General features: G+C 43.5%; 1 protein-coding gene across 1 annotated transcript in view; it reads left to right on the forward strand.

The window, feature by feature from the left end:
- The window catches only part of CHTF18 (chromosome transmission fidelity factor 18), a 58,648-nt gene that overhangs the window by 10,664 nt on the left and 29,244 nt on the right, over positions 1-18,740 (forward strand). The window contains exons 5-15 of the mRNA XM_043979304.1: positions 2,403-2,495; positions 3,292-3,344; positions 4,725-4,890; positions 5,798-6,016; positions 7,319-7,416; positions 8,672-8,795; positions 10,682-10,827; positions 11,706-11,799; positions 12,835-12,933; positions 14,919-15,049; positions 17,988-18,144. Of these exons, the coding sequence (XP_043835239.1) occupies positions 2,403-2,495; positions 3,292-3,344; positions 4,725-4,890; positions 5,798-6,016; positions 7,319-7,416; positions 8,672-8,795; positions 10,682-10,827; positions 11,706-11,799; positions 12,835-12,933; positions 14,919-15,049; positions 17,988-18,144 (1,380 nt within the window). The remainder of the gene's footprint in view (positions 1-2,402; positions 2,496-3,291; positions 3,345-4,724; positions 4,891-5,797; positions 6,017-7,318; positions 7,417-8,671; positions 8,796-10,681; positions 10,828-11,705; positions 11,800-12,834; positions 12,934-14,918; positions 15,050-17,987; positions 18,145-18,740) is intronic.

Here is an 18,740-nt window from a genome sequence, read left to right on the forward strand (position 1 = left end):
CTGAGAGTGGAAACTTTCTCTGCGTCCTGAGGAGAGGAAGTCCTTCTTCCACACTGCTTCAAGCTAATTGGCTGGCATCACCCAAATCCATTGGTTCACTGGACTTGAGGGTGGTCCCATGTTGAGGCCAGAGTTCACAGCCTCTGAGAACACACCCTCTTGGGGGCCAGGCAGGTGTGGTTTTAATTGAATTAAGTTTAAGTGAGTTAATCCACGAAGTCAGTCAATCCAATCAATCTCCTCCTAGAGCTGGGGCCTTTGGGCAGTCCAAAACCCATTATTTTCTTACAATAGCAAGGGGAGAATGGGTAGAAACCCTGGCCATTATACCCCGATTATTAGGTCATGGAATTTTCCTAAAACTTAAAAGCTGAAGAGAAGTTAGAAATTAGTGGAGTCCTGGATTTAAATTAAGTCAGAGAATCTGAGTTCAAATTCTACCTGTTATCTTAACTTAAAATTCTCACTTAACTTTTGACACTAGTTTTTTTTGTCATGGGCAAGTCACAATCTCTCAGAGCCTCTCTTTGCTCATCTGTAAAATAGGGCAAATTATGCTTGTGTATACAGTGTTGTGCAGAAAACTCTTTGCAAACCTTAAAATGCTGCATTGATGTAGGTTACTAGTCCTACAACCTTTACCTGTGTTGTCTGGGGCAGATTATCCAAGCTTTCCATTTCAATTCTCTCTTCTATTAAATGGGGGGGGGGGGGCGGTGACTAAATGGAAATCGAGGTTCCTTCCAGCTCTGAATCCATGATCTCATCCAAACCCTTTCAATATTCAGAAGAGGAAAGCAAAACTAAGAGATGGGGAGTAACTTGTTCAACAGCCAACCAAAGTCTGAGCTGGGATTTGAACCCTAGGTCTTCGACCCCGTAGAATAATGGGAATATGCTAACCTGTATTTAAGCACTGGCCCTGTTGCTAATTACCTTGTGACCTTGGACAAATTGTTTTTAACCTTTCTGGACCTCAGTGTCCTCAGCAGTGAAGGAAATGTCTCACGAAATTATTGTGGAAAAAAAAATTTTCGTAAACCATAAGACACTATAGGAATGTGAACTGTTTATTCAGTAATTCTGTTCGTTTGGTACTTAAGGCTTTCTATGGGCCTAGCACTGTGCTAGTAACTTCATTCAAAGATGCCTCCCTTTATATAACAGGTATAGTTTTTCTGAAAAAGTTGTATATAGATTGAAACCTAATTTAAATTAACCAGGATAGCTCATGATTTAAAGGAACATGCTTGTTTATGAACGGAAGGATTCTTGTGTGAAATTAAGTACTTTCTTCACACAGATTTGTCTTCTTAGTAAGTTTGGATTTTTGCCCAACTCTATGGCCTAATTAATTCCAAGATAAGAAAAGAATGTGAGCTATCCCATGGAACCTGTTCAAATAGGATTTGACCCGTGTTCTTGTTAGTCCTAGGGACTGCCTGTGTTCCAGGTTTCACCCATCACGGTGGCCTCCAAAATTCCATCATTAAGGGCGTCATTCCTTTGGCCCTGTTAAAATACAGATGATCAGAAGTGTTGGGGGCAGCTAGGTGGCACAGTGGATAGAGCACTGGCCCTGGATTCAGGAGGACCTGAATTAAAATCCAACCTCAGACACTTAACACTTACTAGCTGTGTGACCCTGGGCAAGTCACTTGACCCCAATTGCCTCACCAAAAGAAAAAAAAATTTTAATTAAAAAAAAAAGAAAGAAAGAAAGAAGTGTTGTCCATTAAGTCGTTTCCCATCCAAGTACATATGGATTTGTCATTCCTTCCCTTTTAACATGACTGGGGTATAGTGGAGGCTTGGTGGTCTGTGGAAGAGTAGGACATAGAGTTGTTCATCCTTTATTCTCGAAGAGGACCATGATAGATGTCATGATTTACAATGAGTTGGATTTCAGTAAGGGAGGGCTGTGCAGAGTTGCTAGCCTCACTCTCTCCCCCAGAGACATCTGGGTCCAGTGGCAAGATATAGATCAGGATGACTGGAGATGGCCCCAGATATTTAAGGCAATTGGGGTTAAGTGATTTGCCCAGGGTCACACAGCTAGTAAGTGTCTGAGGTTAGATTTGAACTCAGGTTCTCCCAGCTTCAGGGCCAGTGCTCTATCCACTGAGCCACCTAGCTGCCCCAAGACATAGAGTGAAGAGCACAGAAAGGAGTTTGATCCTAGGACGGGGTTTTTATAAAAGTGATGTAGGGGGGGCAGCTAGGTGGCGCAGTGGATAAAGCACTGGCCTTGGATTCAGGAGGACCTGAGTTCAAATCCAGATTCAGATACTTGACACTTAACTAGCTGTGTGACCCTGGGCAAGTCACTTAACCCTCATTGCCCTGCAAAAACAAAAAACAAGAGAAAAAAGTGATCTGTCCATATATCTTGTTTCCCCCAGCTCTCCCGCTGTGATGCTGACTGGCGTGGACATGGACAACTCCATTTGCTGGGCATGCCCTTTTCTTACCTGAAGGAGCAAGTCGATGATGAGGTAAGACTCCATGTCCACTGGTTCTTCTTGCTTGGGGACTCCTGGTTGGAGGAGGGTGAAGGATTAACGAAGCCAGATGGAGAGATGGGCCCAGCAGTATTTTAAAAAAACAAAACACTAGACTTGGAGTCCGAAGACCTGAGTTTGCGTTCCATTTCTGACATGGGCTTCCCCAAGCCTCAGTTTTCTCATTTGTAAAATGGGAATAATATTATTTTCCCCCATTAACTTATTAGTACTTAAAATGGCTTTTCTTATGTCACTGAACTTTGATGAAGAGAGCACCTTGTATATGGGCTATAGAAATGGAAATTTAGTTGTTACTTTGGCATTGATGTGCCTCTCTTACTCTTCCTCCATGGGCTTGAGAAATACAAGAGAGAGAGGTTTTGTGTTGAAGGTCACACACACAGAATCAGGGGATAGATTAGAATCCATGTTTCCTAATTCCCAGCCAGGTCCTCTGAAATAGTCTATTCAAGGCAACTTTGAAAAATCTAGCTTGAAATCTCAAATTTGAATTTTTTGTTAAACCTACAAGATGGGTTCTTGTGGGTGATGAAGCCTAATGTGATACTGATTTGGTGTAGTAGAAAGACTGCTAGATATTTCCAATCCAAGGAGCTAGATTCAAATCCTTACTCCACCACTTATTGCCTATATAATTTTGGGCAAATCAATTTCATCTCTGTGAGCCTCACTGTGTAAAATGAGAGGGTTATAATTATAAATGAGTTGACATACCACATCTCTTCCAGCTCTGATTCTGTGATTTCTCTCATCCGTTTGCTTGCAGCGTAGGCGGAGGGTTCTGGAAGCATCAGAGAGACTGACTGAGATGTTGAACAGGTGAGGTTATTTGCTTTTCTGCCTGGTCTATCTAGGGCAGGTAGGTGGCCCAGTATATAGAGCACTGGGCCTAGAGTATGTTCAAATTTAGCCTCAGACACCTACTAGCTGTGTGACCCTGGGCAAGTCACTTAACCCTGTTTACCTCGGTTTCCCCATCTCTAAAATGACCTAGAGAAGGAAATGGCAAACTACTCCAGTATCTCTGCCAAAAAATCAGACAAATGAAATGACTGAATGACAACATCAGCTGGTCTAAGGGAAAACTTTGCTTCTTAACCCTTTGGCCTTCTGTGGATTCTACATTACTGATACTGGTTCCAATGTCCCCTTTGATACTCATTCGTTACTTCCCCAGGAAAAAGTACCCACCTGTTCATGTGAGGGTCCTAGCCTAAGACTGAACCTCTCTGACTAACCCTACTCAACCAGCCAAAATACATGCTTTGGTCAGTGTGAGAGAGTGTCAACAGCTCAGCATAGTACATTCCCACCACTAAAAGCACAGCTTCTGGTCCTTATCCTACTGTGGATCAGATGAATCATGATAGATTTTAGACATGAAGGAAACCTTTGGAACCATCTAGTCTAATCTCATTTTTCAGATAAGAAGACTGAGGCCCAGAGAGGGTGACTTATTTCCTTTAGGTCACACAGAGAGTAAGTATCAGAAGTGAGATTAGAATTCAGGTCCTTTGACTCAAAATCCTGCACCTTTCCTCCAAACTATATCGGAATTCTCTATTTGCAGACAATATGATCATTTACTTTGTTGTTTGTTTTTTTGTGTGTGTGTGAGGCAATTGAGGTTAAGACTTGCCCAGGGTTGATCATTTACTTTAAAGAATCCTACAGTCAGTGAGCAAATTAAACGAAACAATGGATTCAGTCAAGTAGAAAGATAAAATAAACACACAAAAATCTTCAAAGTTTCTATTGCTAATGAGACCCATCAGGAAAAGATTTTTTTTTAAATTTCATTTACAATAAATAACTGGGAATTAACTATCACAGAGACACCCAGGACTTACATGAATACAATTAGAAAACACTCTGTATGGAGAAAAATCTGAAGTTGGAAAGCTTGTATAAACAAAAGTTGAGAAATATCTTTACGTGTAATGGGAAAAAAATAAAATACTTTATTAATTAAAAAAAAAAAGAAAACACTCTTTATGGCAGAATAGGGACACTTAAGTAATCGGAGTGATGTTCATTGTTCATGGTTGGGTTGTGATGAAAATGACAATATTATACACTAGGATATAGCTCTAGTCCTGTGTCCCTGTGCCCAAGGTAGGAGGCAGTGTGGGTGTGGAGCTGGGAATATAAACACTTGGTAGTTTGATGCTCATCTGTTGGTGTTGTGTTGATTTTCAGGCATAAGGAAGCCAGTGAAGGGGAGACCCAAGAGATGGGGGACGGTTTCAGCAGAGCTAATCGGGTGGAGGAAGAAGCGGGCAAAGAAAATCAAGACTCTTCCCAGCACAGTCTCTGGGTGGACTTATTCACTCCCAGGCACTACAGGGAGTTGCTCAGTGATGATGTGAGTCTGTGTTCCAAGAAGCAGGATTGGTTTTCTCATCACAAAAACTGTGTGTGCATGTTGGGCGGTTGGCAGTGTGAATAGAAAAATAATTTGACTGATATCCTGCTAATTCTGGGATTGGAGGGAATCAAGGGGCGGGTGTTTTACAGGTTAAAGGAAAAGCTACAGATAAATCCAGATAACCAAAGGGACTTGATCATAGGTTCATAAATCTAGAGCTAGAGAGGACTTTGTTCAGGCACCTCATTTTTTCTTAGATGAAACTCAGGCCCAGAGAGGTTCAGGAGCTTGTCTGTGTTCACACAGCAGGTCAGTGACAGAGCCAGGGGTTTAAAGCAATCCAGTTGTCTCTTGGTGGTGGCAGACATTTCCTTGGGGGATAGAGATTGACAGATGACAGGGCATTGCTGGTGACCCCTCTGGAAGCAGATGACAGAAATGCTCGAAACATTTGGCTCGGAAACAGCCCTGGAGAAAGAATCTGAATGCACCTTTGCCACTGACTGGCTATGTGACCTCTCTAGGCCTCAGTTTTCCCATTTGTAAAATCAAGAGTTGGATTAGATGACCTCTAACAGCAGCTGGGTGGTGCAGTGGTTAGAGTGCTGGGCTGGAGTCAGGAAGACTCATCTCCCTAAGTTCAAATCTGGCCTCAGACACTTACTAGCTGTGTGATCTTGGGCTGGTCACTTCACCCTGTTTGCTTCAGTTTCCTCATCTGTAAATGAGCCAGAAAGGGGAATGTCAAACCACTGCAGTATCTTTGCCAAGAAAACCCCAAACAGGGTCACGAAGAGTTGAACACGACTGAAAACGATCTATGATTTGCCCGTGAATTGACAACTTTCCCCACTGGTCCCTCCTTCTCTTCCACTTATGAAGGTGTCCCATCTCCTCCCCACAGTACACCAACCGCTGTCTTCTGAAGTGGCTCAAGCTATGGGACGTGGTGGTGTTCGGCAAAGAGAAGCTTGCCAAGAAACCAAAACTGAACGCTGAGCAGCCGGCAGCCCGGGCTCCCTCCAAGTTTGGCAGGGAGCCCCAGAAGTGGAAGACCAAAGAGCAGATGATGGAGGAGATCTTGGAGGCCGAGCTGGATCAGAACAACAGGCCCAAATATAAGGTGAGGGCTCAGATGCTAGGCGATGGTAGGGAGGCTAATGAGGTCCCTCTGTGGAGACAGGTGTAGTGTAGGGAGACGACCTTACTACCAAAGTGGCATTCTCCACCCTCCCCGAGACCTCACTCCTAGGAGTCTAGCTTAGTGAAAATGGAAGAGCTGTGGTCTTTGAGTCAGGAGACCAGGTTCAGATCCTGCTTTTGTTACTGTGACCCTCAGTTTCTTCTGTTAAGTGGAGATGATAGAATTTGCACCACCTAAACTTCCAGGATTGTTAGCACTTTGTGAGCCTTAAAGCAGTTTGTAAATTATTTCATTCCATGTCCCAGGAAATCCTTATTATAATTGTATATTTAGAGCTGGAGGGAACCCCAGAGGTAATCTAGTCCAACTTTCAGACACTTACTAGCTGTTTGACCCTGCAAGTCACTTAACCCTGCTTACCTCAGTTTCCTCATCTGTAAAATGAGCAAAGCACTCCAGTATCTTTGCCAAAAAAAAACCCAAATGGCGTCACGAAGAGTCAGACACAACTGAACAGTTGTCCAACACCCTTATTTTACAGATGAATAAACTGAGGCCCCAGAAAGATGAAGTTTTTGCCCAGGGTCACACGGGTGGTGAGCAGCAGGACTGAAATTCATTCTAGCTCCTCTGCTTCTCTAATTGTGATCCCATTCATTCGTCATCCAACTGTGTGATCATTTGGACAGAAACTGAGAGGAAATCTATCACCTTTATTATTTGTTTCATTGAGGGGAGGGGGAGACGGTCTTTTGCACCATGAAAAGTGGGGACAGCTTTAAACAAGCAATATGATAATGAGGATAACTCGCAGTCTCCTCATGCCTTAGAGCTTGTGAAGAACTTTGCTGACAACAATCCCCCTAGGAAGGTGGTGACGGTCTCGTTATCCCTGCTTTGGAGAGGAACAAATTGAGGCCCAGAGAAATGAATTGAGTTGCCCAGGTGACAGAGCTGAAATGTTGCAGAGCCCAGTGCTAGAGCCCAGGTTTCCCAGAGCCCCATCCTCTGTTCTTTCCATTTCCAAGTCCATCTCAGACTTAAAACTTTAGTAGGGAAGACAAAATTCACAGACAGAAACACAAGAAGAAAACCATGTGTTGAGCTGTGTGGTGCTGAATACGAGTCCTTTAGGAGTTAAAAAAAAAAAGGAAAACAATAAGGATGGCGTTGGAGATAGTCGAGGAGGACTTTCTTGGAGTGGGAGGTTGGGAGGGTGATGCTGGGCCTTGAGGCCCTCCCAGGGTTTCAGTGCATTTTTCTGTCTCCTCTTGACTACAGGTAGCCCTTCTGTGTGGCCCACCTGGGCTGGGGAAAACCACCCTGGCACACGTGATTGCCAAGCATGCTGGGTACAGTGTGGTGGAGATGAATGCCAGGTGAGTGGAGGAGGGATAGGAGATTTCATGGGAGGAATCCTCTAGGTGAGGACTTCTGAAACGAGGAAAATGTTTAAAAAGAAGAAAAAGGAGGCTTACGTTATTGACAGCACACAGTGCTAGATAGAATGTTGGCCTTTGGGTCAGGAACACTGAGTTCAAATCCTGCCTAGTACCCTTCCTAGCCATGTGAAATGGGACAGATTACTGAGCCTCAGCCTCATCTTACTCATCTGTGAAGTGGGGATAGTAATAGCATTTACCTCCCAGGGTTGTTGTGAGCATCAGATGAGGATCACATGTAAAGCACTTTGCAAACTGTAAAAATGTTAGGTAAATGTGGGCTGTTATTACTATTATTCATAACAGGCCTGTGAGATTGATTGTGCAAATATTTCAGAGCTGAGGAAACTGAGGCTCACAATGCTTTGCTCAGGGCCATCAGCAGGATTCATACTGGAGGCAAGAATAACTTTTTTTTTAATATTTTATTTTTTCCCTCATTACTTGTAAAAACAATTCTTAACATTCATTGGGTTTTTTTTAAGTGTTAAATCCCAAATTCTATCCCTCCCTCCCCCGCCTTTCCCCTCCCTGAGATGGTAAGCAATCTGATATAAGTTATATATGTGCAATCAGGCAAAACATTTCCATATAAGGCATTTTGTGCAAGAAGCTCTAACAAAAGGAAGAAAGAAAGGAAGGAAGAAAAAAGTGTGTTTCAGTCTGTATTCAGACAACATCAGTTCTTTCTCTGGATGTGGAAAGCATTTTTCATCATGAGTCCTCTGGGATTGTCTTGGATCATTGTCTTGCTAAGAAGAGCTATCACAGTTGATCATCACAGTATTGCTGTTGCTCTGTATGATGTTCTGGTTCTGTTCATTTCACTTTGCATCAGTGCATGCAATTCCAGGTTTTTCTGAAATCATCCTGCTTGTCATTTCTTATAGCACAGTAATATTTCATTCCAAGCATATACCACAAGTTGTTTGTTTAGCCATTCCCCAACTGATGGGCATCCCCTCACTTTCCACTTCTTTGCCACCACAAAAAGAGTGGGTATAAATATTTTTATACAAATAGATTCTTTTCCCTTTTTTTGATCCAAGCAGGACTTCTTAAATATCCATCCTGTATGTTGTAGTCATCCCTTGGCCTCAAAGCAGGGGGCTTTTCTATATGACCTTTTGAGGTCTCCTCCCAACCCATAATTCTTTGCTCCTCTGATGGCCCTGGGCTGATTCTATTTCAGTGATGACCGAAGTCCTGAGGTTTTCAAGACTCGCATTGAAGCAGCCACGCAGATGGAGTCAGTACTGGGAGCCAAGGGGAAGCCCAACTGCTTGATCATTGATGAAATAGATGGTGCGCCCACGGTATGCCTGGGTTTGGAATATGCTATCGTATGACCAAATTCTTGACTCTCCACAGGGTCCCCACCAGGGTGTGGCTGCAGACTCTCTAGACCAGTTACCCAGTAGTTATACTATTATGCTTGTGGGGCCAAAGTTATGGGTTCTATCCCCCCATGTAGGCCAGTGAGTATCAGACAGACAACAGCTTCATTTCCTGGCAGAGCTGGACCCATTGTTCCCATCAGCTGTTCCACAGATAAGGGATGCCTAGAAGAGGGAGTGTGTGAATGGCTTAGTAGTTGCCCTGAAGCCCAAGAGATAATTTGGAATTTAGTTTCCTCTAAGTGCCAGGGTAGCTAGGTGGCACAGTGGATAGAGTGCTGGGTCTGAATTCAGGAAGACTCATCTTGTTGGTTCAAATCTGGCCTCAAACACTAGCTGTGTGACCCTTGGCAAATCACTTAATGCCATTTACCTCAGTTTCCTCAACTGTAAAATGATCTGGAGAAGGAAATGGTAAAACACTGTAGTATCTTTACCAAGAAAACCCCAAATGGGGTCACAAAAGCGTCAGACAGGATTGAAAAATGACTTAACAACAAAAATGTGCCAGGTGTTCTTCCTGCATAAAGTGGGACAATTTTTTTTTTAAAGGAGGCCACATTTGTCATTGCATAGGCCCACCATCTGATCTATATGCCCAAGTCCACACCTGTGCCCAGACTTTGACCATCTCCTGATAAATCAGGATCGAGCACATGAGAAAAAGAAAAGATTCAGATGTGGTCCTTGAAGGGTGAATCACAAGCAAAGGGCGGCATGGGCTAGAATAATCAAGGGAGATTTCATGAAGGAAGAGGAGGAGCTTGAGTTGAGCCTTTAAAAGATGTTGGAATTGGAGGAAAAGGGATGAGGGCCGAGGAGAGCAGGGTGAGTAGAAGTTCCTTATGCTAGAAACCTTAGCATTCCCTTATCACTCCAGGCTCCTAGGAGAGAATTCCATTCCTCCTTCTACAGCACACCCAAGCCATGGGACTTATCCACCTGGACCATTCTATAATCCCAGGCTCATTACCAGTCAGTCAGGTTGAATGTTAAGTTGGTCAGGACTCACTGTTTTCATTCTGCTAATTCACTTTCCCTTCCCTCTCTCTGCTGTGAGACAAACTGTCAAGTAAAAGTCACAGTTTTCCCATCACCTCAAGAAGCAGACAAACACTCAGATTACCTGTAGAGTTCATAAGGGGGAAGTAGACATGGCTCACATTTAGGCCTAAAGAGGCCCAAATCTTCATCCTTCACAAGGGTTTTTTGGGGTGTTTTTTTGGCCATATTTCTTCTTTCCCCTTCTTTACCTCTTGACAGTTTCCTGGCTGGGGGGATAAAGGTGGCATACAAGCAAGGATGTGCTGGAGCCAGCTCATACCAGCTATCAAGAGTTAACTGTTGGGGCAGCTAGATGGCGCAGTGGTTAAAGCACCGGCCCTGGATTCAGGAGTACCTGAGTTCAAATTCGGCCTCAGACACTTAACACTTACTAGCTGTGTGACCCTGGGCAAGTTACTTAACCCCCATTGCCCCGCAAAAAAAAAAACAAAAACAAAAACAAAAACCCAGAATGAAGAGTTAACTGTTACATTTTCAGTACGGGCATCTGTATCTTGGAAATTGGCCAGTGTTGCTGCTACACAAATCAGGGCTTGATTTATTGTTTTGTTGATTGTCTAAACTTAAGAAAGTGGTGAAGAAAATGTTAACAATGCAAATTAAATTTTAAAATGTGTCCTGTGTACGTTTTTTCCTCCAGAGATCTGATTGTTAAACATTTACCAGGATACTATTTTATATCATTCCCCTGTGTGCTGAAATTAAGCCACTCACCCATATATTTTCCTGCCATCCTCCAGCCTTCCATCAATGTGCTTCTTAGCATCATTAATCGTAAGGATTCGGGAGAGACAGAGACGACAGGAGGAGCAGCCGGGGGTGGCAAGAAACGAAAGAAAGAAGGGGGCCTCTTGCTTCGGCCCATCATCTGCATCTGCAATGACCAGTGAGTGTCTCTAGTGCCTCTCTGTAAAATAGGGAGGTTGGACTTGATTTCCAAGGCCTCTTCCAACTCTAATGTTCTATTTAAAATTGCAGCACTAGGGGCAGCTAAGTGGTGCAGCGGATAAAGCACTGCCCTTGAGTCAGGAGGACCTGAGTTCAAATCCGGTCTCAGACACTTGACACTTAGTAGCTGTGTGACTTAACCCCAAGTTACTTGGGCAAGTCACTTAACCCCAGTTGCCTCACCCAAAAAAAAAAAGAAAAGAAAAGAAGACAAAATGGTGGTACTAGAACTGTTCTGGGTCCTCTTAGTGAAGAATTATGGGTGCAGAATATCACATACATGGTTATATGTGATCACTACTTTGATTGTTTTTGCTTGACTGTTTTTCTTTGTTACCAGAGAGGGTTCAATCCCAAGAGTTGGGGAGGAAAATATAAAACATAGAAAATTACAAATGGAACCGACCATAGGGGGTGGCTAGGTGGCGCAGTGGATAAAGCACTGGCCCTGGATTCAGGAGTACCTGAGTTCAAATCCGGCCTCAGACACTTAACACTTACTAGCTGTGTGACCCTGGGCAAGTCACTTAACCCCCATTGCCCCGCAAAAAAAAACAAAACAAAAAAACAAATGGAACTGACCTTGGAAATTTTCTTTAGTCCAAGGGTCTTTCCACTATACGTCCCATTGCTTGGGTTATCTGAACGCTAGGGCAGACAATCCTTTATTCCCTACCTCCATGCTGATGGCTTTTTCTGGGGTTTTGGCTCTTCTTTCTTGGGGGGAAGGGAATGGAACAAAGATATATTAAATACCTACTGTGTACCAGGCATTGTGCTAAGAACTTTACAAGTATCTCATTTGATCCTGGATAGGTATACACCTTCTCTGAGACAGCTGAAGCAGCAAGCATTCCTTCTACAGTTCCCACAGACTCTACCTTCCCGGCTGGTCCAGAGATTGAATGAGGTCAGTATCTTGATTAAGGTGAAGGAAGGTAGGGCCGGGCCTGAGGTCAATGCTGAAAATTAGACACAAAGCCTCCACCCAGCTTTGCTGCTGGAGCTTAGAGCGTGTCCTGGCTTTCTGGGGCTGTCAGCCAGCTAGCAGAGCTGCTGCCATCATGATTATCTTCTCGATGGATTATCTGAGCACTTTTCAAGGCTGCAGAGACTTGGGCTATCTGTGCTTGCTTAAGGTCCAGGACGTTGTCACTAGTGTCTGCCATCTTGCCCTGAGTAAACAGGTACCCTTCTCTCTCTCCCCAGCCTCTGCTTACCAACTCCCCCTTGATGTGTCATCTTCCCCCAGTAGAATGTAGACTTTTTGAGGGTAGGGACTGGTTTGTTTGGGTTTTGGCGGGGCGCGGTTTCCAGTTTATATTTATATTTTTGAGTTTGGCACAGTGCCTGGCACAAAACAATCACTTAATAAAATGCTCTACTACATGTGCCACCCTGATTGAATATCTGATCATGCCTTGGTTTTTTAAGTGAATATGTTGCTACCCAACAACTTGCTTTCTGTCTTAGGACACCTTAGCTGCTGAGGGTAGAGGGCTTAAAGAGAGGAGAGAATAAATCAATAGGGCATGATCTGTAAATTGTTTCAGAGGGAGAAATGAGGAAGGGGGGTGGTCGATTAATAGGCCAAGGTGGTGTAGACAAGTCAGAAAAAGAAAGTGGAATGGTTTTAGGAAAGTCAGACTTCCCTTGGCTTTCTCCCATCAGTCATGTCTGACTTTGTGACCCCATTTGGGGTTTCCTTAGCAAAGATACTTTAGTGGTTTGCCATTTCCTTTTTCAGCTCCTTTTACAGATGAGAAAACTGAGGCAAACAGGGTTAAATGACTTGCCCAAGGTCACACAGGTAGTAAGTGTGTGAGGCTGGATTTGAATTCAGGTCTTCCTGACTGCAGTCCTGGCACTTTATCCTCTGTACCACCTAGCTGCCCCGAACTTGATCTGATGGGAAAGTTTAACACCCAATGTCATCTTGCCTTAGATCTCCTTGCGGCAGGGAATGAAGGCAGATACTGGTACCCTCATGATGCTGTGTGAGAAAACAGAGAATGATATCCGCTCCTGCATAAATACCCTGCAGGTAAAAACCGAAATAGAGAACTTTGGCAATGACATCCAGGGTTGGGGGGATGAGAGGGGTGGCAGGGGGAGAGAGGTTCAATGAACTGAAATGGTTCCCTCCCTCTATAGGTGATGACCAGGAGAGACCCACGGCAGAATGAAAAGGGTCCTTGACTTGGGGTGGGAGGCCCGAATTCTTATGCTAGCCAAGGCATTAATACACTATGGGATCTTTCTTCATCTGTAAAACGAAGGGGTCTGGCTCTTTTCTCTAAGGTCACCTCTAGCTTCAAAATAGTGGGATTTCCAGGTCATCTCATCATATAATATTAAAAATAGGACAAGGAGTACACCAGAAGAAAATGATTTTAATTACCAGTCTGGGTTACAGAGAGCAGAGACTACAGGTGTTCAATGGTACATACCATGGCAGATAAAGTCTCTGTATTGGTTGATTTTGCTAAATTGTTTTTCTTCATTAATAGGTTGTGGGGGAGAAGGTGGAGGTAGTGTATAACCAAAATGACTGAAATAAAAAAGCATGAGTTAAACATAATATGCATATATATGCAGGGTGTCCCAAAGTCATAGTACAATTTAGGGTATAAAAAGTTATTAAAGCTACTAAGACTTCAGGGATTCTGTATGTGTACTATGTATGTATTTGTATTTTTACATATATTTATATGTATATAGGTTATAAACCTATTGGAGGGTGGTTTTGAGTTAAAAACCTCAAATGTCATCTGGTGCAACTCCCTAATTATTTTAAGTTCATTTTAAAAAAATTTTTGAATTCAAAATTCTCTCCATTCTTCCCCTACTCATCGATAAGGCAAGCAATATGATATCAATTATACATGTGAAGTCATTCAAAACATATTGCCATATTAGCCATGTTACCAAAAAAGCAACAACAATAAAAAGCAAGAAACTTCAAGAGAGTAACAAGACTATCCTTCAGTTCGTACTCTGAGTTCATCAGTTCTCTCTCTGGAGGTGCACAGGATTTTTCATTATGAGTCCTTTGGAATAATTTTGGATATTGATCGGAGTAGCTAAGTCTTTCATGGTGGATCATCATTAACAATATCGCTGTTCCTGTGTACAGTGATCTCCTCGTTCTGCCGACTTCACTGTGCATCAGTTCACATAGGTCTTGCCAGGTTTTTCTAAAACCATCCCCCTCATCATTCTTATAGCACAATAGTATTCCATCACAATCATAAACCACCACTTGCTCAGCCACTCCCCAGTTAATAAGTATGTCCTCAATTTCCAATGCCTTGCCACCAGAGAAATTGTTGTTATAAACATTTTTGTACCTATAAATCCTTTTCCTCTTTCTTTGATCTCTTTGGGATACAGACCTAATAGCGGTATTGCTGAGTCAAAGGGTATAGTTCCAAAGTGTTCTCCAGAATGGCAGCCCCTTAATTTTTGCACACATGGAAGTTGGAGACCCACAGCAACTTATGTAGCAAACGGAGCTTATATTTTAACCCCGACCTTCTGACTCCAGATTGATAGCTCTTGACCTTCCCCATTCAAACCTAACAGTCCTTATGGTTTTAGTCTCCCTCATGGGGCCATCCTTTGGTACCTGGTAGATCATTTGAATGTATTGATCTTAGGGGTCACCACCCTTCTTTGTATCATTTTTCTGCTTTTTGTTGAGGCATTTTGTAGAGTTCTGTGTGTCAGAACTGGACCTTGGAGATTATGTAGCCCCAACTTTGAGGTCCAGGGATGGGAAGTTACTTGTTTAAGGTCCCACCACGTTCTCTACAAGAACTAATGTCTTACTCCTGTCTCCTACTCTCTGCCTTTAAAGCTTGTATGTGTTTATATAGTAAAGGAAAAGAACCTTAAGTTTGGAGTCAGAAGATCAGGTTTCAAATCCTTGTCTCACTTACTTAATTGCATCCTGCCCTCAACGGAAACACCACTTCCTCATGTTCTATATGTTTGTTTCCCCCTCCCCTCTGGCTGGCGGATACCTAGTTCCTCTATGGCCAGGGCCAGAAGGAGCTGAGTTCGAGAATGGTGCAGACCATGAGCATCGGCTTGAAGGATCAGAAGAAAGGACTGTTTTCCATTTGGCAAGAAATATTTCAGTTGCCCAAGATTCAGAGGTAATGTTTCATCTCTGGACTGGGAGTGTTGGCGTATGTGTGGTGATGAGAACACTGATCCTGGAGGGCTTCAGGAACCCAGCACCGGCAATTGCCAGGGGGAGGTTCTTTTGGTTTCCTTCCCTGGCCAGGTACTATAGCACAGCCCACAGGCCTGAATCCAGCAGGACACCAGTATTTCAGAGAACTTGGGCTTGAATCATAGGATGATAGAGCCAAAGGGGAACCTTATGGGTCAAGTCCACCCCTTTCATGGAACAGATGAGGAACCTAAGCCCCAGAGAGGTTAAGTGATTGGGTTATGGTCATCTAGTTAATGTCTGAGGTGAGATTAGAACCCAGGCCTTCTTGACCCTATCCCCAGTGCCTCCCTGATATAGTCTTTGTTATAATAAAATCCTTTGGGTTCTTAACCTGGAGTCCACAAACTCTGTTTTTTAAAAAAACATTTCAATATAATTGGTTTCCTTTGCAATGTTATTTTATTTTGTGCACTTAAAACCATTATTTTAAGAAGTGTTCACTAGACTGAACTAAAAGAGATGCATGGGCACCCAAAAAGCTAAGAACCTCTGTTCTAGTCTAGGAAATGCTTGAGCAAGGAAACACATGGAGATGGGGATGGGGAGGGAGCACTGGGTACAAGTGGAGCCCCTGTGGGCCCCAAATAGCCTTTGTGAGGAGTGATTACATCTCTGCTCTTGACTACATGCCTGGTATGTGCAGAGACATTAACCATGCAACCACCAGGTGTCGCCCTTTACAGCAGTCACCAAGTCAGCCTTCCCCATTCTCATCACCGTCCTGGCTGTGCATGGCAACATGAGTCAAACACTAAGACAGCAGTGCCTCATTCATCCTACCCACGTGGTTAGATAATTGCACCTGAGTGCCACATAAGTGAATTTTCTAGTCAACTAAACATTATCCCTCTAGGCTCCACAAGGGTGGAAATCTTTCTAAAATATATTCCCGGGGCAGCCAGGTGGCACAGTGGATAGAGCACCGGCCCTGGAGTCAGGAGTACCTGAGTTCAAATCCAGCCTCAGACACTTAACACTTACTAGCTATGTGACCCTGGGCAAGTCACTTAACCCCAGTTGCCTCACTAAAAAAAAACACAACAAAAAATATATATAACCAGCCTCCTTTTCTCTTCTTTTGTCTCCTCTTCTTGTCTTTCCTTCTTTTCCTCCCTTTCCTTCCTGTTTCTTCTTTCCACATTCTCTTCCATCCTCCTTTCTTCTCTTTCCTTCCTCCTCCTTCTGTCCTTCCTTCCTTCTTTCTTCCCTCCATCCTTCCTTCTATTTCTTAACTTTCTTTTCCTTCCTGCTTCATTTCCTTCCTTTCTCTCCCCTTCCCTCCTTTTTTACTTCTTCCATCTTCCCTTTTTTTCCTTCCTTTCATAAACAAGATACTAAACAAAATATAACTTTTTCTCAAGTCATCATATTCATTTAAATAGATGTCATATCAGAGGTAGATGATCCGGGTTCTAGTCCTCTCACCTTCCCTAAACTTTGACCTTGGAGAAGTCATTTTAGCCACACACCAGGGGCTGTACCAGATTGTCATTTTGAGGTCACATTCATCTGTGAAATGATGCTGATAATAGTTAACATTTATATAGCACTTTAAGGTTTGCAAAGTCTGTGGTAAGTGGAGTTATTAACCTAAAATTCTCCTGAGTTTTAATCCAAAGATACCTTCAGGAACTCCTGAGGAATGAGTTTGGGTTGTTTTCCCCTTGAGAAAAAGAACCACAGACTGGCTCAGGATGAGATCCCCATCACAGTTCTTCTGTACATTTAATTCTATAATTCTGTCTCCTCTCTCTCTGTCAGTGTCACTCCTTGCTGTTGTTGCTATTTTGTTGATTTTTCTCATCTTACATATATATAGAATTGCAGCCTATCAGAGCTGGGACCTTAGAATGTAGAACATGGGAATTCAGAACTAAAAATCATATAGTCCAGAAGTTTTTAACCTGGGGTCCATAAACTTGGGTTTGGGTTTTTTATTTAAATATTTTGATAATTGTATTTCAATGTAATTGATTTCCTCTATAGGCCTATTTATTTCATTTATGCTTTTTTTGTTTTTGTTTTTGCGGGGCAATGAGGATTAAATGACTTGCCCAGAGTCACACAGCTAGTAAGTGTCAAATGTCTGAGGTCGGATTTGAACTCAGGTCCTCCTGAATCCAACTGCCCCTCATTTATGCATTTTTAAACATTCTGAGAAAGGATCTCGAGGCTTCACCAGACTGCCCAAGGGCTCCTTGACACAAAAATGGTTAAGAACCCCAGATCTAGTGATCATAAGTAGAGAAACTGAGGCCCATAGAGCAAAGATGGCTGCTACAGGCTCCCAGGCAGCACAGCCAAGACTGAAACCATCTCTTCTGACTCCAATTCCAAGGCTCTTTCCACTACTTCACTACTGTGTGTGTATGTTATTCCTCAGCTCTGCTTTTATAATTATTATTTATTTCCTTTGTTGGTCTGCCTTCTTGCTGCTGCTGTCAGAGTATTATGGATGCTTCTTGACTCACAACTGTAAGAGAATTATAGACTGTCAGAAGAGAAAGCCACCTTGAAAGATAGAATGTAGATTGTCAGACTTAGGAGAGACCTCCAAGACCATTGGGTCCCACTCCCTTATTTTACAGAGCTCCAAAGAGAAGGGACTTGTTCATGGTGAATATGTTCATAGTTTAATGCCAGAGGGGGGATCCAAGTCTCTGGACTTGCAGTCCAGGCCTTCTTTCTATGATAGCATCACAGCAAAAGTGGGAAGAATTTAAGTAGACTTTAAATAGCTTTTGCCTGGAGGATTTTTTGAGGCCAACACCTGGAAGCAGTCAAAGGTGTGATTACCACTACCTCAGAGGGCCTGGTGGGAGCCTGTGTTCCATCTCTTTCCTTGGCATCCCCAGACAGCGCATCGGCCAGGACCTCTTTCTGCCAGACCAGACGCTCCTACACGGTGATGGCGGCCCTCTGGGCAGGGGTCCTCTTCATACATCATCCCAGAGGTTTCACCACATCCTGCACATCACTACCTCCACAGGGGATCATGAGAAAGTGACCCAGGTAAAGCCACCTTCCACATTTTCCTTGTGTTGTTGCCCCTGAGGTGCCAAGCGTCCCAAGTGCAAGGCAGTCTTCCTAGCCATAGGAAGCTGTCCTCTGCTGCTGGTTTTCCAGAAACAAGGGCAGTGAGCAGCAGCTGGGCAAGTGTTAAAAGCATCAAACTACAGAGAAACTGAGGCTCACAGAGGTGAACAGACTTGCCCCAGGTCACATCGGTAATAAGTGGCATTGCTGGGGTTTGAGCTTGGATCTCTTGACTCTCAAGTTCAGCGCTCTTTTCAATCCCCCCACAGTGCTTCTGTGTGAAGGGTTAATTGATTTGCTGCCTCTCTTGCCTCTCAGTTTCATCAGTGACCATGTCCTTGGTCAACTGGAGATTCTCTCCCCTAAAGCGGCTTTAGATTAACAAGCCAGCGTGTGTCAGCCTGTAAAGGAAACTGTCCCTCTGGGCTTCCAGGAAACCTCTGGATTGAGCCCCGGGTTTGTTTTGGAGGATTAATTCCAGGACTTGATAATGCAGGTGAGCTAAGGCAACGATTTGGATGATGATGCAAAAGCACACGTGGAATCCCAGTTTATTGGGGGGTTTTTGGGAG

Source organism: Dromiciops gliroides, chromosome 1, assembly GCF_019393635.1.
Source record: "Dromiciops gliroides isolate mDroGli1 chromosome 1, mDroGli1.pri, whole genome shotgun sequence".
NCBI classification, from domain to species: Eukaryota; Metazoa; Chordata; class Mammalia; order Microbiotheria; family Microbiotheriidae; genus Dromiciops; species Dromiciops gliroides.